Below are 27661 nucleotides of genomic sequence, written 5' to 3' on the forward strand. Positions count from 1 at the left end.
AGTTAAATGCTATTTGCACTAAATGTAAATAGTGTTAGATGCTATTATACTTAGTGCAAATAGTGGCAGATACCATTTGCACCTCAGTGTATTTTTGTACATTTTAAAACCGTTTGCAATAATAACATATTCAGTGTATATTTATTAAAATCATAGATGCTGCCTTATTGGGACCTCACTTGTTCCTATCCCTAAAGCCCACACCTACCCCGAACCCTAACTATATTGAACCTGCTGAGTAGTAAAGGTGTACTTGAGGTTCTTGGAATGGTTTTGAGTGTGGAAACACAATGAGCGCCACACATCGCGGAGGATGTGAAAGCCCACCCGATCAACACGAGGACATTAAACTATGTATTAATTCCCACTATTAAATACCCATTAGACATTTCCACTTTTCATTTTATGTTATATATATATAAATAAGCACCTCTCCAAGATGAAATGTTATGGGAAAAGAAAGAATAATGGGAATGGATTTTAACCTTGATTTCACTGAGAATTTCACTGAAACAGTAGCTCACTGCCAGCGTTCTATTACTGGTTTATTTTCCTCACACAAGAAGAGTCAGATGCCAGAGCATTTATTGCATCTATTCCTTCTAAACACGTTGCTGACTAATGAACCAAACTGACTGCTCACAGAATGACTGGCCTTAACTAATTCCCTGTCCTCTTCAATTTCTCCTTTTTGCAAGTATATCCTCTTTTCTTTACACTGTGCCCACAGGCGATGTTGTCAGCACTGGGAAAAGCATCCAAAGCATCACAGTATTTAGCTGTCTCAGTGTGTTTGTGGCATCTCGTTCCTTCAGCTTAGTGCATCATGGTTACAATCTCGCTCTCCCGGTGGAGGGTAGTCTTTCTCTGATACGGGATACTGTAATATCATGGGCTGATGGAGGACAGTGGTGAACGCACCATTAACTCTGTGCTGACTTAGTGCCTCGAGCCATTTGCTGAGCGTAGCATGAGCCTCAACGCTAAAGATGCCCCCGGAGGCTTGTTCTCATAGATATGGGGTGACCATTTAAACTGTAACTGTTGTGTTAAAAGTGTTCTAGTCTTCTTAAGCATTGCTTTGAAAGCTGAAGTGTGTGCTGTGTGTGTGTTTTTTATATATATATATATATATATAAAAATTATTTATCCTATTCCAGTTTAATGTGCAGAGACAAATATACAGTAAGTTAGGAGTGTTCTTAAAGCGCATTCACTAATTTTCGGTGAGATTCTGAGATATAGAACAATAGCAAGTATGATATTGCTTATATACAACAGTTCAATAAATAAGTTCATATTTAGTAAGTTAGATATATTGTCAGTTGTCTATTTTTATTCTGCCAATGAAAAGAATTCCAAATAAAGCTACAACAGAATCAACCATCCTGGTTGCTCTGGTATTTTGGTTGGCACCTCTGAGCAACACACAGTAGTGAATCAGAATAAATCAAACTTTTATTGATTGAATTAATGATTCAGTGACTCGCTCATAAAGAGTTACTTTTTTTTGTTAAGTTTTGTTAACTTTGTTAACTCTTTGTTGAGTTAAGTGTTTTGGACAAATAGTTTGGGTGGATGACTCAATGAATAACTCAAAGATAGTCATCGGCATTTACAGTAGGCCTACTTATAGAAAGAGTCACTTAAGAATCATGAAATGGGCTACTTTTGGAAGTTGGGATGTCCTGCAGTGTGGTGTGCATCAAAAGCTACTACTCTCATTTATTTTCTAATTGTATATAATTGTTATTATACAATAGTTAATTAGTTAGTTAATTACAAATATTCCATGTTTCTCAATTAACACAGGGACAGAAAAGCTGTATGTATTTCACATTCACTTCTCCTATATTTATTTCAGCTCTCTGTTGTTTGCCTGTGTGTGGTTCAAGGTCACAGAGATCTGGCTAATGGAAAGCCCTATCTACTACCTGTCTGTTGTTGGCCCGGGGAATGTGTATTTGACGTTGGTCAGTGAAATTCAATTGACCTGCTTTGAGCTTTCCGTTTTCCCTCTTTTAAAATCTATTCACTGTTGTGCATGACCTCTAAAGGAGATAGCATCAAAATCCACACAGCAGACATATATCAGCAGCCTTTGAATGACGAAGTCAGTCTGGCTCAGAGCTGTGTGTGTTTACTATCTACAATATACTTTTTTCTATAGCTTTTGGAAAGGTGGAAATCCATTTAATCTAAAAATGTTCTTAAAGAAACAGATCGATTTGTTTGTCTGTGTATTTCTATAGGCCTACTGAAATTTCAAGCATTTGTCTGGCCCAAAAGTCATTAATTAGTAAAAACTATTACCAGCAACAACTTAGCATTGAAATTTCTGTAAGAGTATCTTTCTAACTGTTATAATATGTTTACAAACTTATAAAATACATTTTTACATTTTCTGACAAAAAAATATTTAGTGGTCCTTGCCCATGAAAAAGCTAAAGATGCTAACATGCTAAATAGTTTCCAGGACTATGCGGGTGTTTTTAGCACAGTTTTAGGATGTTCTTGTTAGTAGTTAGGGCATTGCAAGATGGTTGCTAGGGAATTGTGGTTGGTTGCTGTTTTCACAACTCTATTCTGATTCCTACAAATGGCTCAGATCCCCTCATCAATGTAATACTTAGCAAGCACCGCTAACGAATGTTTAGTGAAGGTTTAGTTATTATGTGAATTTATACATTCAGTTGGCATCTGACACTGCAGGTGTATAGAGCCGAATGACTTGATTTTCATTCCAGCTAGCATGTGACAGTACTGTCTAAGATCACTGGTGTATGAAAAAGCTGTCCATGTTTGTTCTGCTGCTCTTTGAGAAGATGTTGTTTTAGGCTGGTGTTTACATCACAGGCCGAGCCCCTTTTCATTTTCACTGCTGTCCTTCTCCCTCAAGAGAAGAGCAGGGTCAGCCAATCCAATCTCCCACTGCTTAGAGCAAACACAACCTTCCATCCCATGCTCTGTACACACAAGAAAGACTAAATCACTCTCCTTTCTTTTAACAACATGCTACGTTTGTTGTCTGCCTTGACCTTGACTGTAGATAATTATAGTAGCTGATAGGCTAGTAGTATAGATATCTACAGATTTCACTCCTGTGTCAAATTTGTCAGAAGATTGTCATTCCAGAAGATGTTATTCCACCCTTTCACCTCAGCTATTCGATAGTCATTGAAGAGACCTTTGAGTAGCTGACAGCAGATGCAGAGGTTGCTTTCCTAATGGACATTGTTGATTTTTTTTTTTTTTTTTTTTTTGCCAATTAGATGCTTGTTGGCTAATCAGCTTTGCAAAACCACAATTAGTAACATATCTCATTGAACATTATTGTAATTGGCTTCAAAAGCAACTAGCGTAGGTGGTGAAATACGAATCAACTGAAGTGCAATGAACAACAAGGATGACCTTTCCGTGAGAAGCACAAATAACATTGATTTCGAGTCCAGCAATACAATTTTGATAATGTCACCATTTTGACGGTGAAAGTGTTTTATGAGCACCAGCTGCTCTTTGCAGATAGTTTGCATATTTACAGGTTTATCGACGCAAAGTCACAAACAGTCAGGATCGATTGCTATCCCATCCCAACCGCTCAAACACACTAGCATCCGATCACATGCTCGTAAGCCATTTCAAATCCGTTTACAAAACTAGCCCCCATGAATGTAATACCCAGTCGCCTTACAGCTCTTCGGGACGGTTATTCCAACGGGGTGGTTGACCCCATTAAAGAATGGACAGGCGTTTACTACAGCACAGTTAAGCCCATTTAGTGTCTGTCGCCAGTGTGGGGCTGAAGTGTGAACCTCAGGTCATCCACAGCACAGTTGAATCAGTGAGGTTATGGAGCTCACATCAGCACAGAATAGCTCAGAGCTCATGCTACATTTGCCATAAATTTCCAGTGAGCATTACTGTGCGATTCAGTCATTTTACTGTAGTTAAAACCATTTCATTGGTTTGGTCAGCGTTAAATAGAAATCCATAGTTTTTATCCCATCTTTTTATCCACTGATTTAATTGGCATTCCATGAAACAGGTTCCTTTTTCCTGTTTGATAAAATTATGTTATGAATAAAATGAGGTTGGTGTAAAATGGGTAGACAGTTTAAATTGGCATTATAAGGCCATAAAACTACAAGGGTGTTTTTTTTTTTTTTTTTGAAAGAGATAGTGCTGACTAGTGCATACTAGTAATGCATATTACTAGGATTTTGGCTGTTTATTAGTACTTCTAAAGCACATATTAATGCCTTATTTTATTATACATTCCTAATCCTACCCAATTCCTACCAATACCAAAATGTAACAACTACCTTACTGACTATTTATAAGCAGTAATTAGGAGTTTGAAGCAAAAGTCGTAGTAGTTAATAGTGAGAATTGGACCCTAATCTAAAGTGTGACCGAATTAGATGCTGATATTTCTACAAATATCCTCTTTTCAATTATCAGCTCTCAAACACAAATGTAAAGGAAAAAAAAACATTGAAAGGGAGACTTTAGCTTGTCCTTGACCATTTTACTTCCTGAAGAATGGTAATGTCATTATGACAACGTTTTATAAGGAATGGTTCATTATGACAAAAAGGAACTTTTTGAGGAGACTTGACTGTTTAAGACCTTGTGCTACTAAAGTACACTGTTCTTTTTTCCAGACGCCAAGGCTTGCCCTTCTAAAGAGTTCCAGTGCCGTAACCGTCTGTGCGTGGCTCCCACGTTCGTCTGTGACGGAGATGATGACTGCGGCGACGGCAGCGATGAGGAGAAGTGCACGGCGGCCACCGCCAGCACCTGCGGGCCGCACGAGTTCCGCTGTAACGACTCTGAGTGTATCCCAGCGCCGTGGAGCTGCGACGGAGACCCCGACTGCAAAGACAAGTCGGACGAATCTCTGGAACGGTGCAGTCGTAGGACGGAGCCTCAAAAGCCCCATTGCTCTGCAGGGGAGTTTCGGTGCAGGAGCGGAGAGTGCATTCACCTTAACTGGAAATGCGACGGGGATGTAGACTGCAAGGACAAGTCTGATGAGGCCAACTGTCGTAAGTGTACAAGAACACTAAATGTCTTTAATATATTGATCACTGTTATCATTCTCAAGCACATGTTTCCTAAGGTATTAACATTGGTGAGGCTTGCTGCATGGTGAATGAGTTAATTAATTGAATTAATAATCAGTTTTACCACTTGGCTGCATTACATGCCTCCTTAATGCTGCATACATGCTGTTCTTGTCATTATTTTCATTCTAAATTACTATCACGTGCTAGAAAAGTAGTAAAGCACACGGTGTACTCATGGAAAATGTTGTTCATTTAGAATCAGGGCCCTATTGTCTGTTCATTCTGTTAACAAACATGCATTGCACACATAACAGCAAAATCATTACGTTGTTTTTGGTTCATAGCCTCACAAGGTCAGTGTATTGACTTTGCTTAAAATAATGTTCATAAAAAATGCTAGATTCTAGTAAAAAATGCTAGTAAAATTTATTTTATTTCTTTCTGTTAAAGTGTATATTATTAGAAATGTCATTTTAACATGTTGATTTAGTACAACTTAAAAGATTGACACTGTTTTGAACATGCTGCACTGTTGACTTCCAAAGCCTCTTTTCGTAATGCCTATTCAATCCTTTGCCACAATAATTAAACGTCTTTGGAAAATGTTAATTGATACATGCAAATAAGCCGATTAATTAATTGCCATATCGTAATTTATCATGTTTTTAATTGATTTATAATACAATCGAATCAGAGTCAGTCAGTGTGAATGTTTATTAACTTTATATTGAAAGATTTGTTTCTCGACGAAGCACTAGGAAACAATCATGTGTTTGTTTGAGCACACGTAATCCTGAACACACAAAACAAGCAGCTGACAATTGTTTGTTTTCATGTGCATGCTAATGCAGGGTATGTGCCCACAGATGTGTACAGTTTGTTCTAGCATGTGTGTGTGTTTGAGATAATGATGTTCTTTGTCCATGGGTGCCATGTAAACTACTGTGGTAGCAGCATGGTAATGTGCCCGAATCTTGTTGGTTGCTAGGCAACAAGTGTGTTTTGAGGAATGGCAGAGTGCTCTCAGAGTTGCCTCACTGTAGGATTCCTGTAGAGAATTGTGTGCCCTCCCCAAAATACTTTTTGTCATATACTATTTGTCACCAAAGTCATATTTAGGTAATTTTGCATTATAATTTATTGGGTTTAGATTAGATATTTTTTCTTTGCGGGTAAAGGTTGTTTTTATGTTATTTCCAGTGTTATTTTATGTATTATTTGTATATAAGTATCAAAATATTTGTTTTGGTAACACTTTATTTGAGCTGACATGGTTACACGTTACTATATGTTCTTACTATAGTAATAACAGTCAATTATGCATAATTAAAACTAACCCTAAACCAAATCCTAACCGTAACTGTATAGAAAGTTAATGCAGTTAATTGATATCACTCAGTACTTATTTGGAGTAAGCACAATGTAACTACATCACATTCACATTAAGTGTAACCTTTGTTTTGTTTTTTATATATTTTGAATTACCTTTTATTTTTATATTTTCATTTCATTATCATGTGTTTTTTTGTATCATGAGTTTTTGATTTAGAAAAAAAAAAGTTCAGTTTTAGTTTTAATTTACTTAGTACTTTTAGTTGTTCAACTTAAACTGATTAATATTATTGTAGTAATATTTAGCTTCTCACTCAAATCTATTTTGTTTCAAGGATGGTTAGATTTATTTATTTTTTTACAGGAAAACAGGGCAAATATATAGGCCAGAAGTATACAGTGTATAGTCGCAGTTTATATGATGTGTATTGCGTTTTTTTTTTTAAAGAATATAACGGCTCACACTGGTAAGTACGACACACATAGCGTGGCTGGTCTTTTACTCACTTCAGTATTCACCGAATTAACACTGGAATTTTTTTCAGAAACACAAGTAACATTGTGCATTATTGGAAATGTAGTTAAATTAGAAGCGTTAACAAAATGCACAATAATGTGCTCTCCTGAAATTTATCACAGTGGATGTTCTCCGTCCGCAGCTCCTCTAAAGTACACTGTATGAAAGATTAAAGGGATTTTAAAAGCTGAAACTGAGAAATTAAGACCTTTCTTTGCCGAACAGCACATTTTTCTTTCCTCAGTGTGATCCCTTATGCCCCAAAGTAACTGATTGTTTTTAATGTTCAGAGCTTTTTTCTGAGGAAACTCTCTTGCAAATAAGCTATTACTTTGAGATCTGACAGGAGGTAAAAGCCAAAACCATTTGCTGTTTTACAACCAAAGCTTCACACACATGCATGCGGGATGGGTGATTATTATAAAAGTTTGATGGTGAGTGCTTTAGTATGCATGTTTTATCTGACATCTCATCTCATCTCATGGCTTTACCTTAGTCCTTTACATTTACATTTGTTTATTTGGCAGATTCTTTTATCCAAAGAGACTTATATTCAGTGTTGGGGAAAGTTACTTTTAAAAGTAATGCGTTACAATATTGCTTTACTCTCAAAAAAGTAGCAAATTGTGTAAAAAATTTTTTTTTGACTTTTTATGGAAAGTAATGCATTACATTACTTTTACGTTACTTTTTGATTTCTGGGCTGGACTTCTAAAAAAGGCAAATGTAAAGGCCCTTTCTAACCAAAACTGAAATTTATAAGCGTCAGGCAAAAGGACATACAAATTCATGCCTGTACAATTATAGAGGGCCGTAGCAATAAAAAAATTGTTTACACAACTATTTTTTGCTTATTTATATGGTTGAATTGGATCATTGAATGTCAGCAGCAAAGACATTGGTTAACAAAGTGAGATTAAATACATAAAGTATATTAGTATTATTTAAAATGTAATTATTGCAGGTTTGCATAATATTGAGTTTGCATTTCACAGTTTTTACTCATTTTGAGGAATACTGAATCTGTTTTTGTGCAAGTGAGATGAGTAAATGCATGCTCACATTTAGTCTAGAACTGCAGTAAGCATCATGTTTACACAGTGCACACAACTCCTCTGCACTCACTCCTCATTTCTCTCAACATGTGGATTGGAGAGGTGTCAGTCAATAAATGGGAAACCAAAGTAACTTCTGGTACTTATTTGAAAAAGATCAACTCAGATATTTTGTTGTAAATTTAAAAGTAATGCTTTACTTATTATTTGATAAAAGTAATCAGATTACGTAACTTTTGTTACTTGTAATATGTTAGCCCCAATACTGCTTATAGCTGCTGTGTACATTTGCGATGGACAGATATATGATGCTGACAGATGTCTTGAGAGTAGGATTATTTAATGCGATACAATACTGATATATATTTCATATAATATAATAGTACAGTAGCAAATAAGATATGCAAAAAATAATTTATTATAATCGTTTAAAGATTTTTGTTTTGTTTCTGAAAGTAAACAGTAAACAGCAACTTGTTGTCAACAGTTGTGCTGCTTAATTTTTCTTTGAAAACCATGATGCAATTTTTTTTTCCCAGTAAATTATTTACTCATTCTTTTGACCTGATTGTCAGTAGATTCATTCAGTAGATAACTGACACTAGGTGGAATGACCACAGGATTGATAGTCCTACATAAACATGCTTCTGTCTTACAGCTGTGCTGACCTGCCGTCCTGATGAGTTCCAGTGCGGCGACGGCTCCTGCATTCACGGCACTAAACAGTGTAACAAAGTTCACGACTGTCCAGATTTCAGCGACGAGGCTGGCTGCATCAACAAAAGTGAGTAACTTCAACAGTCTCCCTCTCTCTTCACCCTCTCTCTTTTGATTAGCCTCTTCTAGCAGCATTTTGAGTGAAGATGAAAGAGTAGAGTGCATCCGGCCAATTATGTAGCCCCAATCAAGTTTGCATTCACACAAAGCACTACAAGACCAAACAGATGTACTCCTACATGATTCCAGAGTTTCAGGGCACACTTCCCATATGGCAGCTTCAATCAAATTCACCTCAAAAGATGAATTATCCAATGGCTACAGAGTACCTGATTAGTGAAGCAAAACATGATTTAAGTAGGACATAGGATCAACATCCTTTGCTGGTCTTGGAACAACATTCCTGTCAACCAATCAATGATCTGTGATTAGGTGTAGAGATAGGATTAGGGCTATGGTTGGTTGATAGGAAGGTTCTTCCAAGACCAGGCAGAAAACAATGTTTATCCTAGATTATGTCCTGTATGGATAAATTATGTTGCAAAAATTCTCTCATTTAATTACCCTCATGTCATTCCAAATGACTTGCTTTTTTTTCTGAAACGCAAAGATGTTTGACAGAATGTGCTCAGTGCTCCCATACTCTACTGTACTTTTTTTTTTTTCAACAAGGGTGCATTAAATGGATCAAACATGCCAATCAAGACATTTATAATGATTTCCACAAATATATTAAGCAGCACAACTGTTTTCAACATTGATAATAATTATACAAATGTGACTTGAGCACCAAATCAGCATATTCAAATTATTTCTGAAGGGTCATGTGACACTGGCTGCAATAATGGCTGCTGAAAATTCAGCTTTGCTATCACAGGAATAAATTATATTTTGAAATTTGTTAAAATAGAAAACATTTATTGTAAAGTGTTATCCTTGTTCACAATATTACAGCTTTATGGTATTTTTGATCAAATAAATGCAGTCTTGGTGAGCATAAGAGTCTTCTTTAAAAAAAACATTAGATATTCACCAACCCCAAACTTTTGAACGCTATTGTCCTTTTGAAACGTACTGTGACCAATCAAGATCCAAAAAGGACACATACGTACTAAATAAGTTGTCACTTTTAATTCATGCATTATGTTCCAGATCTTTTGAAGCCTTAGATTTTAGTCTGTTTTTCACACAGAGCTATTATAATGGTTTTAGAAGATTTGAGATATGGTGTTAAAGTCCCTGTGTAGTCAGTATCCCTTTTTGAATGACATATTTAAACGTCTTTTCCTGTGAATTTTTTTTATTCATGCCTTAAAATAGCTTGAATGTAACTCTACACCCTTGCTTCATTTAGTACACGGATCCATAAATGTGCCAATGAGCCCTGCCTCCACTCACTCACTCACACCATTTCAGGGATCCACTCGCTCAACTTTACTGTAGTAAACGCTACACAATGGCGAGTGGAAATACTGGTTTAATTCAACCGTAAATGTTTGAACCAGAAACTGATTCAGAAGAAGTGGAAGAGTGAATTATACAGGTAGTTAATGATGAAATGCTAAAGCCCGCCAGCACGTTGACATAATTGGTTACAAGATATTTTGTGACGTAAGGAACAATGACAATTTCAAACTACATTTTTGAGACCGTTTTTATTTATTTTTCACGGCAGTTTTAAGGAGAAAATACTCAGCAGTGGAATTGACTTATGAATTTGCACATGGTTTGTCTAAAAAGTATATTAAAAACACCACATAAACATATAAACAACATTAAAAACTTACCACAAGGAGTCTTTAAATTACATGCACTACTTTTATGGTGCTTTTATGTACTTGTTTTGAGCTTGAAGTGTGACTTCAAGCGTTGGAAGCCTCTTGTCACGGTCTATTATCATTGAATGGCAAAGTGCAATATGAACATTCATGCAATGAGTGTCATTTGAAAATGTGTTTTGTTTAACGCCGTTTCATATTTTGTGCTCTTCATACATCATTGTGTCCTTCACAGCCACCAAATGTGAAGGTCCACTGAAGTTCATGTGTAAGAGCGGGGAGTGTGTTGATAGCAGCAAAGTGTGCGACAGTATCAAGGACTGCAAGGACTGGTCTGATGAGCCCGTGAAGGAGTGCGGTGAGTTGAGCCACTTTTGCACAAATACACAAATGCGTTAAAAATAATTTGTTTATTGTTGTAGTTATATTTTACTTAGTTTCAGACTTTGGGACTTTTATTTTATATGAGTTTATTTTATTTTGATTTATAGGACTTTTATGTAAGTTGTGTGTTTAATTTATTGTTTTAGTGTGGAAAGCCAAAGATAAACTTTTACAATTTACAGAGATGAAAACATTGCATTCCATATGTGTATGGCAAATGAAGTTGCCAGCAGCCAGTGATAGGGTTAGCTTTTTCTTTCTCACTAATAACGTTGAATTTGGAGAGGGAAAACTGATCCTAGACCAGCATTTAAGCTTATAGCAGTGTTGGCTTATTAGAGGCTTCACTTGATCAAGGGCCAACAACCCACAGAGGGATCATTAGGATCAAAGTGTGAGTCTTCCCTCAGGCGCAATCATACATGGTGAACAGCATGCTCTCCTCTCCAGAGAGAATGCAGGTTCCCATAGATCTCTTTTTCCTTTTTCTATTTTCTTATCTTTCATCACACTGTGGAAGTGGACTTTTTCTTCAGTGATAAGTTGTAGCTGAAAATGCCATATTTTATGTGGAGTGTGTATTTTTTTTTATGTTAAAATGCATTCTTCTGAAGCGTGTAGATGCTTAAGTGGGGCTCATTTTGTTTGAGCTGTTTAAGATCTCAACTTCTGGCTCAACTACCTATTTGCGCAAGTAATGGCAGATGGAATCGTTGTTTGTTCATCATACCGAATGCAACTATTTTTCATATTTAGCCTTCTTGTAAAGCAGTGTTATTTTAGTATTTGATTTTGTATACAATTATAGTTTTTATTAGTATTTTACATTTTGAATGGCTTTTATTTATTTATATATATATATATATATATATCATTTATTTATTTTTTTTATTTTATTTTTTGGAAATGTTTTACTCATTTTGCTATGGGCGATTTTAATTACTATTTTGATTTAAGTTATATTTATTTCAGGTTTAGTTTTTATTTATTTACAGATAGTAATTGTAGTGCTTCATCTTCAAATTTCAGTCAAAGCAACATTGCTAATTTTTATTCAGTTTTCATCTAATTTTTTTTTTTTTTTTTTTTTTTGGTCTTTATTTCAATAAAAAATTTTTTTAATACTTTTACTTTTAGTTAACTATAATAACCCTGCTTAGGAAAGTATGTAAACTTTCACAACAATCAGATTAATAATTTTGCCTGGAAGACAATCAATTGAGTAAAAAAGTCCCAAAGACTAAAGGTCTGTTCACTCCAAGATGAATACCTGGTGTGAAAATTTGGTATATTTATTTGAATAAACAGCCATTAATGTGTCTGTTCAGACTGTCAATGTGAGAGATTTTTTACGGAGAAGTGTTCTAATATCTTTTCCACCACACTGCAAAGAAAACTGTTCAACCAATAGGATTTGTGCTGTTAGTCACATGCCCAGAACTGCTGCTGTTACATAAAACTATGACATGGTGATGCTCACAAACAGTATTCTGCTGTGCAAAAAGCTCAGACAAAAGGCATATAGTGACAAGAATATTTGTCTTGTGCGTAGTCACCTTGAAACCACCCAGAACACGCTAGCAAGCACCTAGCAACTACTCAAAATAGTTATCTGCTCAGCAATGCTCTAACAACCACCCACAACACTGTAAAATAGTGGTGGTGAGGTGTACAGTGGTAAAACCACCCACGTTTTCTTCATAAAATGTAAAAACCGAGTTATTTTGGCTGTTCGGTTTGGTATTGCTATGACATATTGCACACTTCACCTTTTCTTGCATCTGTATGTTAATGTGATCAATATGGTATTTAGGACCATATCTTATCTCATAGGACTCTCTTTCTTTCCCTGGTTATGTTGACTCTTGTATCAATCTTAAATGTAAAATACATCTTCCCACAGTGGCTCTTCAGTATAGTCTTTAATTTCCTTGTGGGTCCCTCCACTCAACAGATGAGATTAGTACAGGCACCTAACGCACGACAGATGCCCCCCTTTGAGCCCTGTGCATTCTGGATCGGCTCCAAGTGGGCCACTGCAGCTATGCATGCTAAATCACTAGGACTGGTGCCAGGGATTACGCTTATACCACATTCAATAGTGCATCCTTTACTTGTTATACATGATTCATATATGGCCTGGAGAAAATACTGTTCCTGGCTTGTCGGAGAGCGTCTCTCACTCGATTTTTGAGTGTGCTTTTCTCTTGCTCGCTATCTAGGTCTTTGCCCTGTCTCCTTTCATTCTACTGTCTTTCCTTTCCCTTATTTCACTTGAACTTCCTGTGATGTTCCTGTCCTCCGTCTATCTCCTTCTGTCAGCTGTTCCTCAGCATTAGCATCAGCTATTCTTCTCTTTCTCTCTTTCTCTTGCTGTCTTTCTTCCTCCACCTGTCTTTTTTTTTTTGTTCTGTCAGGCTGGTTTCTTGAGTTATACATGCACACCAAGTCACATTAATATCCACAAACAAATAGAATGAATTAATTTATGTATTTATTTACCTTACAAATTATTTATTCTTTTTATTGGCTTTGTAAATTATATATATATGTCTTTATGAAATATTTACTATAATTTACAAAGCCAATAATATATATATATATATATATATATATATATTATTTGCTTGCTTGCTACAGTAAATATTTGTTTATTCAGATTTATTATTATCATTCTTCTATGATATGAGAGTCATAGTAAAAAAATGTCAACTGTAAAAAAATAAACCTGCTGTTTACATGACATTTGTGGACAAGGTTTTGAAGTTTCAGGCTGAAAAGTTTAAGTTACTTTGCAGTAAATCTGTGGTTGAGTCTTAAATGGGTTAATAAAACAGAAGTTAAACCTTCTTGTGGTAATTGTGGTAATATTTTGTTGCTTTTTATTGGGTCAGTAAGAGCAGACATAATGTAGAGATGAAAAGTGATATACGTGTATTCTCCCTGTCATCTGTAATGGAGGGAGCTATCGAGTGTAATAATGGCAAGACCTTTGCCATATTACTCTGTCAGTCTTTCAGTTAGATTGCACTTACCTCATCACTTTCTCATAAAGTCTTCACACAAACATGAAGCTCAACCAAGAAAATTAGAAAGAAGCAGACCACCATTAGCTGCTGTCAATGTCGCCATGGGTACTTTCAGTCCAATTCCTGCTAGGTATGCTGACCTTTGACTCCACCTTTGTTGTTTTTTTTTCTGTCGTAGGTCTGAATGAATGTGCCATTAGCAATGGCGGCTGCTCTCACATATGTAAGGACCGTCAGATCGGCTATGAGTGTGAATGCCCCTCGGGCTACAAGCTCCTGGACAAGAAGACTTGCGGAGGTAACATGAATTTTATCTTAGATACCAACATTTTGATGCTGTGCAAGACTACATTTTACCCATTTTCCCAAGAGCCCTCTGTTGTTCCTGCATTGTGAACATCTATGATTTGTTTACTCTCAGCGTCATCCCTTTAAAATTGATAGTAGAGAAATCCCCAGATGGTGTTTTAAAGCATCATTTATCTTGTCTGTGGACACTCTACTACAAAAGCCTCTGTTCTCTGTGTATCTCTGCTCTGTTACTAATGCTTTTCTGATGGTCCTCTCCAGACATAGACGAATGCGAGAACCCTGACGCCTGCAGTCAAATATGTATCAACCTCAAAGGCGACTACAAATGTGAATGCTACGAGGGCTACGAGATGGACCCAGTTACAAAGACGTGTAAAGCAGTGGGTAAGACACTTAGCTTACAAAAGCATCTCCATCCATCACTATTCTGGACCAGGATCCAAAATTAACACTTTTTTTCACATACTAATGGTGTGAGAAATTTTAACCATAACATTTTTGTTTATCAGATATGAGATATTTTGCGATATTTGTTTAAAAATGTGATAGGTTAAAAATAATTATGGTATTATTTAGCTTTTCAAAAAAGGGACAAAAGAAAATATCTGAATTTCTGCATATAACTATATTACACCACAACAGTAAATAATGTATTTATTATCTTTATAGAAATGTTTTCAATATACTGTGTTATCGACAAATAAAATGGTCTCTTCATTTTAAATGGACAGCAGTATATTTAATTATGTCTTACCCTTTCAAAAAGGGGAAATAACTTTGAAACTATCTGGATTTCTTTATTAATTACTTAGGTTTGTCAATAGTTGGGACAAACATAATAAAAATTATTTACAGATGTTTTCAAAGTTATGTGTAATCAGATCTAAATTTTAGGTTGACGCAGACAGCAGAGAATAGACTGGACACATGACTGTTACATACGTGTGACATGCTTAATGCAATAAGCAAAGTACTCACACGCACAGGAATCCACCTCTCGAACTGCTCGTAATCCCGATCTCTTCCACAGCTTATATGGCCAAACATACACAGAATTATGTAAAAATGCCCATCTTGGTTAGTATTCAAGTAAACACTGTCAGTTATGTCTTAAATGGAGTAAACAGTTGAGAAAGAAAGCGTGAGCGTAACGGTATATTGGATCCGTGCATTAGCTCTTAAAGTGACAGCAGCCTAATAATCCTGCTTCTGTCTGTGTGCTTAATGTTAATCAAAAGACAAAATCACTCACTGCTCTTGACTGAATAACATTTGTAGCTTTAATATAAGAATCAGTGTATATTTAATTCATACAGTGAAGACTAAGCAGTGTTTTATTTTTACATTTGATTATTGAATTTCTGTTGTTAAATAAACCTAATTTAGTTTGTTTTACACTGACGTTAAAATTACGCTTTTTATGTAATCCTTCAGTAAAATACTGCTGTTAACTTTTAGAAGTTATAGGGATGCTCTCTTCTCATAAAAAGGATGTAAAGCATGTATGTTGTTGATATTTTCAGTTTTTAAATATAATTTACATTTATTTTACATACTTAAAGCATTATCATATTGAATATTGCATTATTTAACGAGTTATTGCATATCGCATTTTTCTTTAATATCATACAGCCCTATTGGTGCTACATGTCATGTTTTGTAATTGTGTGAGGGGTTTTGTGAACCTAATGAAGCTTGTCTTTATTGTCCTTCATTTGCCTGACCAGCCTGTGTAAAACTTCAGTGCATTTCCAGCACTCCCAGTAGGCTGGATGACAGCTTGAGGAACACTGTCATTAAATGCACTGTGTAAAGCCGGCGTAAAAAAAAACATTCCCTCGAGCTAAACAGCTCACTGAAAACTTAGTGAAGTGATTTCACTCTTCAGAAATTGCATTCTGTTGTTATTGTGTTCAGGTCAGTTATATCCATATAGGTTTGTGTTGTAAGTTACAGAACTTACTGAATCTTAGTGCAAAGCAAGATATTTAGTATAATTCATATATATATATGTATAGTTCCATGATATGAAGTGGAAGTATTGTGTTCAAAATTACAAATGCAGAATTAAAGTAAAATCAGAAATGTTATATTTATCAGCCATACTAAATTCACTTTTAATACGTTTCAGTGATCTGTGTGTTTTAAATCACACTTCACGCTTTTTCTTCATCCTTTTTGGTGTGCCTGGAAAAGCTATTAAATCATTTTAATAGCTTGATGTTTTTGCCACAGGTATATCTTTCAAAATGTAAAATAACTCTTTCTCTTTCTATTTTTCTAACCGCCTGCTCCCTTTCATAAACATATCAGGTGGAGGCACATTAAAGATAAGAGGGAGATGTGCTTTTATGCGCCGTGTTCCCAGACTTTAGTTTTTTGGGCATGACAGCCATTTTTTAGACACAATAGTAACTGCAAATATGGCCTTTGGGTGCTATAATGACTTGTGATATGAATAGAGAGTGCAGAGTGCAGTCAGTGACCCTGTTAGTAAAACGAAACATGACCAGACCAATATCAGATTCAGGTTTTTTATTCTTTCAACTGCAGCCAAACAGAACAAAACAGACAGTGCCTTTCATATGTGATACTAAAGAAATGAGCATCATCGCTCGATACTGCATGCATTATTTTAATTAAATATTCTGTTACATCTGAATTAACATAATCAGTTTGTTTAGATTTGAAGAGACAAATATTATAAATGAAAGGCAAATTTGCGGTAGTCACTCATTATTTGTATACATATGAGCCACACCACCAAATGGAGTGCAAATCCCCATAAAATGATAATTCACCAAAACGTTCTGTAATTTATTCAGTTATTTATAGATCATTTACTATACAGTATATATTCTACAAAACAGCAACCATTGACAAATAGTTATACATCATCGCACCATAGGCTCCGCCCACTAGCGTTCAGTGTCTTAACGGCTGTTATTTGCCTACACTGGATGTGAGCATCGTGTCACATCAAAAGCAAATAGAACCCATTATAATCACTGACACAGTCTACACTAATATAGTATACAGACTTTCAGAAGCATCCCATCGTCTGAAACAAATAGATGGTTTATTTTAATGGTGTCCTGGATAGCGTTGGACAGGATTAAATGTTTGTTCTGAGCATTTTGTTTTGTAAACGAGGCACATTGTAATGGAGAGTTTGCAAAGAAACTTGTTGATAAATGAAGCATCCAACTGCATTGAATCTGACAGTAGCTGCATCCCAAACCGTAAGTAAATGATTTCATAATGCTTTGTCTGTAAATGACAGGTTTATATGGGTAATGTTTTCCAAACACTTATTTGTGCAGTAGTGAATGGCTGTTGATAATGTTTCATCATAATTGTGTCCGTTTACTTACAACCCTTAAAGGCGCAGGCCCTTAAAATGGATAATTTCAGACAAAGGGTTAGAAGGAAGGTTGAAAATCATGGAGATTCATTGTTCAAAAATAGTGGGAAGGGAACCCAGTATTATACTATAGAGCAATATCCGTATCGTATCCAGCTCTCTCATAGGCCTGTCACATACTGTCATTATGAGCGTGAGGTCACTCACCTGTTGAGAGTAAGTCTGAGCCATGTAATTTAGCCTTAGTGTGAGACTCAGCTGAGTGACATGACTTGAGGGGGTTATAGGAAATGACGGGCACTTTTTCATGTCTGTCTCCTTCTTTTTCCTTTGTTACTTATCAGTCAGAGTTTTACACCCACACACTCATTTGATTATCTTCATGCTTTCACTTCCACCTGTTTTCCATCACCTCACTTCCTATATATGACACCAGAAATTGAGGAAACTATGTCACACTGTCTCTGCTCTGCACACTGGGTGTCAGCCAATAGGGTGATGCCTGTCTGCGGTGTGGAGGAAATCAAATACGTGTTGGGATGTGTCATGTTGTCTTGAGGACTGATGCCTTGAGCTTATTCTGTGACCTGCTGTTGAAAGCAGCTGAGGTATATTTGAAGAAATGGTAGCAAAGTGAAGCACAATGTAGAATTGCAGTGGACAATGAGAGGGAGACTCAAAGATCCCGGCGACTGGTCTGTTAATGATGTCTGGGAACAGAACACAGTGTGTGTGAAGGGATGGGAAAAGCTGTGCATCAAAAGCATAAATGAAATGATGGCACATCATAAGAGGATGATGGTGGATCCCCAATAAGTTGAGAAAAGGATTTTACCATAAAATATTGTAAGGCAACTGTTTTTGAAGGTTAAGTTGTCATTATTTTGATGTTTTTTACCATCCCAATTTATACTAGCATTGCTCAGCCAGTAGCTACTAACTGATATTAAGAATGGATTATTATTTTCTTTTTCTACATTTTGACAAAAAAATAAAAACGATACACTGCAAAAATATTGTTACTAGCACTTAAATGAATTGGATAAAAATGATAAATGTAATTCATGTAGTTCACAGCATGTATTTTTTCTTATTTTTTCTTAACACTTTACCATGTTTCAAGTATTAGAATGAGTTATTATAAGTCCTTTGTAATACAGGATCATGGTAGTTTAAGAGTTCATGCCCTTTTGCTTGAAAAAACCTTTAGTCAGCAGTGAATAACCTTTAGAGTGAAGAGGCTTATAGCACATACAGTATGGCCATGTGAGAAAGTGCTGATTTGTGTTTCTCAAAAGAAGTTGTCATGACGCCAAAGACGGTCAGCATGCTGCTTTATGTAAATGTGATGCAGCTCAGCTAAAGCTGGAAGGGACATAATATCTCTCTCCTTATTATTTTTCTCTCTCTGTTTATTTTTCTCTCTTTCCCACCCTCCCTTTCAAAGATTGATCATTCCAGCAGATGGGTAAGAGATTGAATCCTGTCTGTTGCTGAAAATGAAAATATTTGCTGATGATACAGTGGTCCATGATGGCTTTCTGAAGATCAGCTGGAAATGTCCTCTTTCCAACACAATGTGAACAGGCTTTCCATCCACCTGTCCAACTCACCTCAGTAAAAACAGTATTTGGCTCAGACTAGATCAAGTATGAAAGGGTGAGATGGGTGGGGAGGGAATGAGGGTGGAGGAGAATAACAGAGACATGAGATCTCATCCATCAGTTCCATCATCCACCCTACATCACTGCCAAACCTGAGCGCAGTGACATCTGACCACACAGCACCTGCTGCTCATTATTCTCTCTCTCTCTCTCTCTCTCTCTCTCTCTCTCTCTCTCTCTCTCTCTCTCTCTCTCTCTCTCTTTCATGCCATGCATTATTCTGTTTTCACACTCTTTTTCGCTTTCATTTGTCTGTAACACTTGACCAGAAGGCATCCATGGATAATACAGTCCTGTGAAGGAAGCTTTTGCTGAAAAGGAAAAAAAAGTCTGTGACTATCCCAAGGAGATAGAAAAGTCTGTAAATCTAATTTTGCCAAATGGTTGAAATCAGTCATTGTATAGTAAGTGTATATTTTTTCATCTAAATGCTGTTCAGTGTAGGGGACCACGTGACTCAGAAAAAGGGAGAGTGCCCTTGCTGTTACATAGAGGATAAACTAAGAGGGTCAGTGATATTTTGTGTTGGCATGACTGAGCACCAAACCACAGTGACTAAGCTGCCCAGCAGTACACACACATGCTCATATCTGCATAAACACCACAGTGCAGGTAATTACCTGGAAACACTCACACCCACTTTGGCCACCCAGAAACCTGAATCACATGGTCTGCAGGTGCACTGCAGACTAAAGCCTGTTTTATACTTCTGCGTCGGACCTACGCCGAAGCCTCTACGCTGTAGGCAACGCGTTGGTTTTCATTTATACTTCTGCGTCGTTGTCCGCGTTGACGCGCAATTACACTTGCAGAGGGAGCATGTGAAACCCGAGGGAGGGGTTCTAGCAGACCAATCACAGCGCTTGTGTCCGCGTAGAGTTGACGCGTTGTTACATTTTTGGAGAGGTGCACGTCAGGGTACGCCGAAGGGTACGCGCGCTAAACACAGCCTACGACGTAGCTACGCCGTGAGTTCGACGCAGAAGTATAAAACAGGCTTAACACACGTCATTCATGGGTAAACAACAAATGCTGTAGTCCAAGTCTACTCTGCAAATGAAATGAGAAATAAAAATTGAAATCAATGCTTTTACACATGGGTGCAAGTCGTAAGTGTCCATAAGTGTGTATTTCTAATTAATAAATAGTATGAGTGCAAATAACACATATAGAGGTAAGGAAGAGACACTGAAAGTCAGGAATACTTTTTTATTTTATTTTCACTCGTTGAATGTTGTGGAAATTATGGGTGTGGGTGATTATGTGTGTTTGTGTAGGTTTATGTGTACTTTGTGGTTTCGCTATGTTTATGAAAAAATCCTATGTAAAAATGTTTGAGTTCGATTGAAATCTCTTGACCTTGCAGAATTTGGTATCTTAAATGTATCATAAATGTGATCTAAGTTTGTGACTTATGATCTCTTCTCAAACAAGCAAAAGTCTGTTTTTGTAGGTTAATTGAAACAAACGGAATATCATTTGTGACTTGTTTCCTTTTTCTTTTCTTTTTTTTCTTTTTTTATCTCAAAATGGCCTAATATTGATTGGTTTATCAGCTCAATCATCTGTTAGGATGATCCCAAGATAACAAATTAGCTGACTCATGAAACATTTTCTGTTCCCCTTATAGGTAAGAGCCCATGTCTTATGTTTACTAACCGGCATGAGATCCGGCGCATAGACCTGGTGAAGAAGGACTATACACAGGTAGTGCCGACCCTGAAGAATGCTGTGGCCCTGGATGTGGACGTTTCCACCAACAAGATGTACTGGTGTGACCTCTTCCATCGCAAGATCTTCAGGTATATCCAACATTACACAACCAAACAAGTAGTGCAGTGCACATCATATTGCCTCCTAACTTGACAGCTGTTTAATCTTTATTTAAAAAGGATAGTTTGCAATTAGTGTTCAGTGCTCAGGTAGGAGGAGAAGGTGCCGTGCTGAAGCCCTCTTTTGAGAACCTCTACCCGCCTACTCTCAGCTGGCTGATATTTAAATTCATGAGAGCAGCTGCCATAGACTTACTGGAGATGTTCTTACTGCAACCAGCATCATGGATTGAAAGATGTGCAGGAAATTGCTTGCCTGCTCATTTTCATGCAGACTTTTTCTTGGGTTTCCTCTGTCTTGTGCTGAAAATGTAATGGAGTTATGCACTGACATAAGCATCCTCGTTATATTTGATTATATCTGTTAACAAGGTAAATTTACTTCAGAAGCAAAATTGTTATTTATATAATATTTCTCAATATGTTGTTTTTACTGAGCAAATAAATGCAGCCTTGGTGTGTATAAGAGTCAAAACATAAAAAAAATATTACCGACCTCAAACTTTTGAACGGTAACGTGTATTGTATCATGTTCTAACTTTACGATAATACTGTATTGCAGCATTCCTGTCATTTCCTACTTCTCTTACTTCATAACGAAACACTTATCTTAGGCATTTTTGTCCTGATGAAAGGACATTCTAATTCCTTATGGGAGGTCTTGAATAAGCTCGAGCAACCATTTAACAAAGTCATCTTATCAGTCGGACAGCAGCCTGTCACAGCCTGCCTGTGCTACAGCAGCAGCTGAAAAACTGGACCAGCGTTTGTCCTTTACTGTCCCAGTGTGCATGCTGGGCTGTCATGCTCGAGTCTCTGCCTCACTTCCTGAAACACTCGGAGTCACATCAGCCTCTAGGATCATCTCTAAATCATTTCAACCGCACCATATGCTTCCCATAATTTACCTCCCACAATAAGGCGTCCCATTACTCATCCCCTCTCCCCTCAGGAGGGCTTGTGTTAGGACGGCGTAAGACAGTTCATTATCGCTTTATAAACCCCTCAGAAGAATGGAAATACTTCTGCTTGTCTGCAGGGAGTTTAATTTATGTCCCTGGTGCAGAGTGGCATGAATTAGTACTTACAGTGAAGATGCAACAGTGTAGATGTCAGTTGACAGCTAAAACCTCAAATGAGGCAAATACATTTTAAAGGCCATTGTTTGAATCCACAGTAAATACAGTATTACTTGAATATTGAGGTGTTTTGTTAAATGATGAGTCTTGGTTCACCTGCATGAGAGCTCAAAATGACTCTTTTTGATTCAACATAAAGGTTGATAGATTAATGTTGTGTTTATTGCTTAGATTCATTCCAATTAACATTAATGTGGTTAATGTGATGCAAGGCTCCTACTGTAATTAAGATGTCAGAGGGAACCCAAACCCCGCTTTTAAACAGACAAGATCAAGAAAATCACTGTTTTATCCTTGCGTGAACTCAAAACACCCTGTGGGTAGCGCTTTGATAGATGGTTTGACTCACTTTAACTTGTTACTAAGTGTTGTGGTGAGCAAAAGGACATTATTATTTCAGTTGTGTTGTACTGAGTAGCCACACCTACAGTTAAATTTAAAGGCACACTATGCAAGAATTGTACCTTAATATAACAGCTTCAAAGTCATTTCGGTGGTAAACAAACTCATAGTAGGGCGAATCATCCTGGTAGTAAAGCTTGGGGGGGACGCCACTGGAAAAACCAGCAATGCAAGTTTGAGAGGGGCAACCCCGACAAATCTCGCGAGAATCACGACTTGCTTTACGGCAACGACGTCACACACATCAACAACAAATGAAGCACGAAGACACTTGCGCGCATTTCAGACGTGATTCTTGGGAGACTCGACGATGGAAAAAACAAAGAAAGCGCGGTCGGAAGAGTGTAGGAAAAGGAAAAGAGAATCTGACCGCGTGAGGAACCGGACAAGAGTCCCACTCGGTCAGGCTTTCACTCGTTGGTGCGAGCTAAAAAGCAGCACTGGATGCAACAGCGATGCTGACCTGGCGATCTTGTTGATGGACTAGTAAGTAAATCTCTTATTTGTAAACTACGCTGTTGACGTTGATTCCTGCGATTTATCATGAGAACAGTTGTCAATATCTCACATAATTATCAGGACATAAATAAGCCTAGAGGTTGTAAATAGTGTAAACGAGCACAATTTGCAAACTATTATGATAAATTGCAATAATCATGTCTAATGACATCATAACGGCCAATGTTATGAAATAATGCGACGTACATTTAACTTTATTGATGTCTAGCACTTGACATAAACTTATTATTATCCTATTACCATCATCAGTAGTTCAGTAGACTATGCAGTAGCCTAATATTTGTATGAAATCGTGAAAAACATTACCTGGTCAATATCTTCGGAGTCTATCTGTGCCTGTTCCATGCCCAACGCTTCTATCCTACCGAACAGGTACCGGTGTACAGGGTGGGGGTGGGTATTTACGACAGTGCAAGTATTCCACAGTGACTCTAGGGGTCGCTGTTTGACAAAAACACAATTTCTACATAGTGTGCCTTTAATCAGTAAAATATTACAAATCAAAAATGTGAATGGCTGTCATTTTGATGGCATTATTCTTACTGAAATTTCCTCTGTAATTTATTGTGTTGTGCCTGGTAAGGACATGGTTTTATAGTACTTTTATAAATGTTGCTGTTGAATTTGGTCCATAATTGACCGTACTAGTATATATTTTTTTCAATTATCTCCTTTTACTATCATTATAATGAATATAAAAAAATGAACATGCAATTAAGTGGTTGACATCACATTATATTGAACATCTCATCTTGTTTAGTCACATTGTTCACTTTATCTCTTTATTTTTTATTCTTTTTGTCTCATTTGTGAATCATCAGTGTTTGAAAGGGGCCAGGGAATCTGTTCCTATTAATAGAGCTCCTAGTCAAGCCAACGAAAGCACAATAGAAATGTTCCCTGGCTTCTATTTCCTCTGTCCTTGTGATTCACTTAAGATCCTCTCTGAAAAGAGTGACTGAAAGTCCTGTGTCTTATAAGGGGAGATGGGCCCATTATGATGGCTGTTGAGGCAGTATCTGTTAAGGGCTCTAGTTGACTGCAAATGGGAAATTACCAGGTTATAACATAAAGCACCCCCTCACTGCCAATGAAAGATGGGTCATTCTATAAAATGGGTTCCTTTTTCATTTTGATATTAAAAGTAAATATGTTGTAGATTTGAAGTAAGTGTTTTAAGATTTTAAACATTCTATTGGACAAATCTACAGTTTTAATGCTGGTATTTTCTACCAACATGGTAAAAGAGTTGACAGGATTTTTAAGCTTATTATTTACTGAAAGTCAAACATAAAATGACTAAGCTAAAGGTCCATTACCATAAACTTCAGCTCCGTCCGGAGGCTACAGCTCAGCAGTTGTAGACACTGTAAAGACAGTAATGATGACGTTGATTTTACCATATCAATCTGAGTGTGAGTCCAATGGTGAAACATTGAAAGAAGTAGTTATTCAACTCGAACCTCCATCGCAAGGACGACTCGAGCAGGACGTTTCTCAGTGATAAGCTACTCAGTTTGAGGTACATTATGATATGATGCAACTGTAATTCCTCACCATCAGCATTAACAAGAGTATGTCCATCAACAAACCGATGTGTATATTTCTAATTTATTGTGGTGCACATGCGGGAACTGTATCAATAACGGTGCATACGTTAGACAGGTGCTAATGTGAATGACTGATGTAACAAACGTTTGTAAAACAAATCTTGCTCCATCCTTTATCTTTACTCAAAGTAGTAAGAATGACAGACAATCTGCATTAAAAGACACAGTTTTAGGTTTTAGGTAATAGTGGCCCACAGATGATTAGCAGAAGTATTTCAGTAAGACAGTAATAACGTGAGTTAGGCGGAGACCTAATATAAAACACAAAACTACATATTTTGAACACCCGGTAGAAAATATATACATCAATAATTATTCATACTTAGAGGTTGTGATTCTGAGGAGCAAGCTCAGAATAAACTGGGGACTGGCCCATCTTTCAAGAGCAAGCATTTTGTGAATCCCGCATTAAAGTCTTGAAGATAAAATAAACTTTGAGGGCTGGACAAAATACAACATAGGTGGGCATTATGCAAATGTTTTTTCTAGTGACGTAGAACCCTTGGAAATAGAAAATACAAACGACTCGTAAAGGCAGTTCAGAGTCGATTCTTTCTTTTGGGTGCACTTTCGACTTCACTTTGCAGAACGTTTACACTCACAAACAGCTATATTACACACTGCATGAAAGGGAATATTCAAAAACCATAATAGGGTAATGTTTTTGAAAGAAGTCTCTAATGCTCACCAAGGCTGGATTTATTTGACCAAAAATACATTAATTGTTTTATTATTATTATTATTAAAGTTTGAAATAACTATATTTTATTTTTACTTATTTTAAAATGTAAAATGTATTCCTGTGATGGCAAAGCTGAACTTTTAGCAGTCATTCATTAATCCAGTTCAGGATTAATTTCATTGATCCTTCAGAAATAATTTGAATATGCTTATTTGGTGCTCAAGAAACATTTCTTATTATTTTCAATATTGAAAACAGTTGTGCTGCTTAATATGTTTGTGGAAACAGTATTGAAATAGAAATCTTTTGAAATGTTTACAAATGGTCTTTATTGTCAGTTTTGATCAATTTAATGCATCTACAATCTTACTGACCCCAAACTTTTGAACTGTAGTGAATAGTATATACAAAGATTACAGAGAAAATGCTATCTTTTATTTCCATATTGTGTTTTTGTGAAAATATGCTTGTTAGTATAGCAAGGAGAAGGAGGAAACAGGTCCGGGGACAAGCCAAAAACACACAAAATATTAGGCTATTATTTTTATGTCACTATTGGCACGAGCTACTCGCTAGTTCTTGTTTACACATGTACAGTATGAGCTTTCAAATGGCATCCCTTTTAGCAAATGACCCAGGTGACACCAAAAATATTTCTCATGAGGCGCTTTCTCATGAGTGCTGAATCATAAGATCAGTCACAGTCACATCAGATTTCACCATGCTTCAAAAGGCAATCATATCTGCTTCACTGTAAATCACTGTAGTTTTCGTATACAGGAAAAGATCACAAGAGACAGCCATTTTGTCCTACAATTGTTCTTTGAGAAACTTGCAGATGTTGCTTCACTTTGCTGCCTACAGTATGTGTATGTAAACAACAGCTGTGAGTGCCAGATATTCACGATGTGCTTATTCACCATGAATCTGACGGATGCGTCAAATACCTTGTGAATGTTTATGAATAGATAGATGCATAACATCTGCTTAAAACGCTGTGAATGTAGATTAACAGTGTGTTTGTTCCTCTTCAGTGCATACATCAACAAAGCCAACGACACTTCCCAACAGATCACACTCATAGACACTGCGCTACATTCCCCAGAGGGCTTAGCAATGGATTGGGTCCATAAGAACATCTACTGGACCGACTCTGGACACAAAACCATCTCTGTCGCAACTGGCGATGGCAAAAAGAGGAAGGTGTTGATCGACACAGATCTTGGCGAACCACGTGCCATCGCCGTTGATCCAAGACAAGGGTAACAATAAAATGTTTATAATGTAAAAATCGGGCAGACTCGAAAGTGGGAATGTTGCATTAAATAATCATTAAATTATAATGAATAATGTTAAGAGGATGTATGTGCATGATCTGTCAACACACCGAGATTATTGCCAAAGGTTCCTTCACTTCGTATGTATAATTTCTTCTTTTACTGACGTTCATCATGATGAATCTTTCCCCTCAGGGCTCTTTTCAGCATATTACAGAAGTAGAAGAGCATGAAAAACATGCAAATGAGTGTCATACTGGTCAGCATACCAACTAATTGTTGCCTGTGGTTAAAGTGCCCACTTCGCTCGTATAGGGCCAGAGCTATATACTGACTCTTTTTAATGAGCATACACTTACCTCTTCATCCTATTTTTGGCAGGTGATGAGCCATCGGAGCTCCCTAATTTTCCCCTCAACTGTATCTCATTTGCTTGATAGCATGAAGCTTTTGTGGCTCCAACCCAGGAAGCTCCTTAGAAAGCTCTACTGTTTTTTGTAGAGTTTTAAAGCTGTCATTCACATATCCCCTAGTCTTTTGGCTAATTTAAATATTTTCAGTTTCCAATAAGAATGGTAAACCACCGTTTTACACATTTTACTCTGTTTAAATTCATTTTGCAGTATTCCACAGATTTTCCCACTAGCTCTGAAAATGCGGGGGAAATAGATTTTGCATACTTCTAAGGGAGCCTCAAGATGAAGGCTTAAAATGATATAAATTTGACAAAAATAGCATTAAAATCAGACAAGACAACTAAAAATCAAGATATTTATTAGATATTAAAGCAGCACTAGGTAACTTTTCAACCTTCATAATATATTTCCAAGACTCTTGTGGTGGTACATCGACTTACAATAGGTTGAATGACATGTCTGCCATAGCCTGACGGGGTCTGTATCGTTTTTAATCGTACTTTTAAACTTCGGGGTTCGGGTAGTAACCCCCGCGCACACAAAGAACTACAAAATTCGACTGC

General features: G+C 36.8%; 1 protein-coding gene across 6 annotated transcripts in view; it reads left to right on the forward strand.

Annotated features, from left to right (window-relative positions):
• Positions 1–27661, forward strand: part of lrp8 (low density lipoprotein receptor-related protein 8, apolipoprotein e receptor) — a 153934-nt gene that overhangs the window by 107720 nt on the left and 18553 nt on the right. For all 6 annotated transcript variants that reach the window (XM_084426309.1, XM_084426310.1, XM_084426306.1 and 3 more), the window contains exons 5-11: positions 4665–5048; positions 8632–8757; positions 10704–10826; positions 14060–14179; positions 14452–14577; positions 20852–21023; positions 26440–26667. In XM_084426309.1, the coding sequence (XP_084282435.1) occupies positions 4665–5048; positions 8632–8757; positions 10704–10826; positions 14060–14179; positions 14452–14577; positions 20852–21023; positions 26440–26667 (1279 nt within the window). The remainder of the gene's footprint in view (positions 1–4664; positions 5049–8631; positions 8758–10703; positions 10827–14059; positions 14180–14451; positions 14578–20851; positions 21024–26439; positions 26668–27661) is intronic.

Source organism: Rutilus rutilus (genome assembly GCF_951802725.1).
Source record: "Rutilus rutilus genome assembly, chromosome: 12".
Taxonomy (NCBI): domain Eukaryota; kingdom Metazoa; phylum Chordata; class Actinopteri; order Cypriniformes; family Leuciscidae; genus Rutilus; species Rutilus rutilus.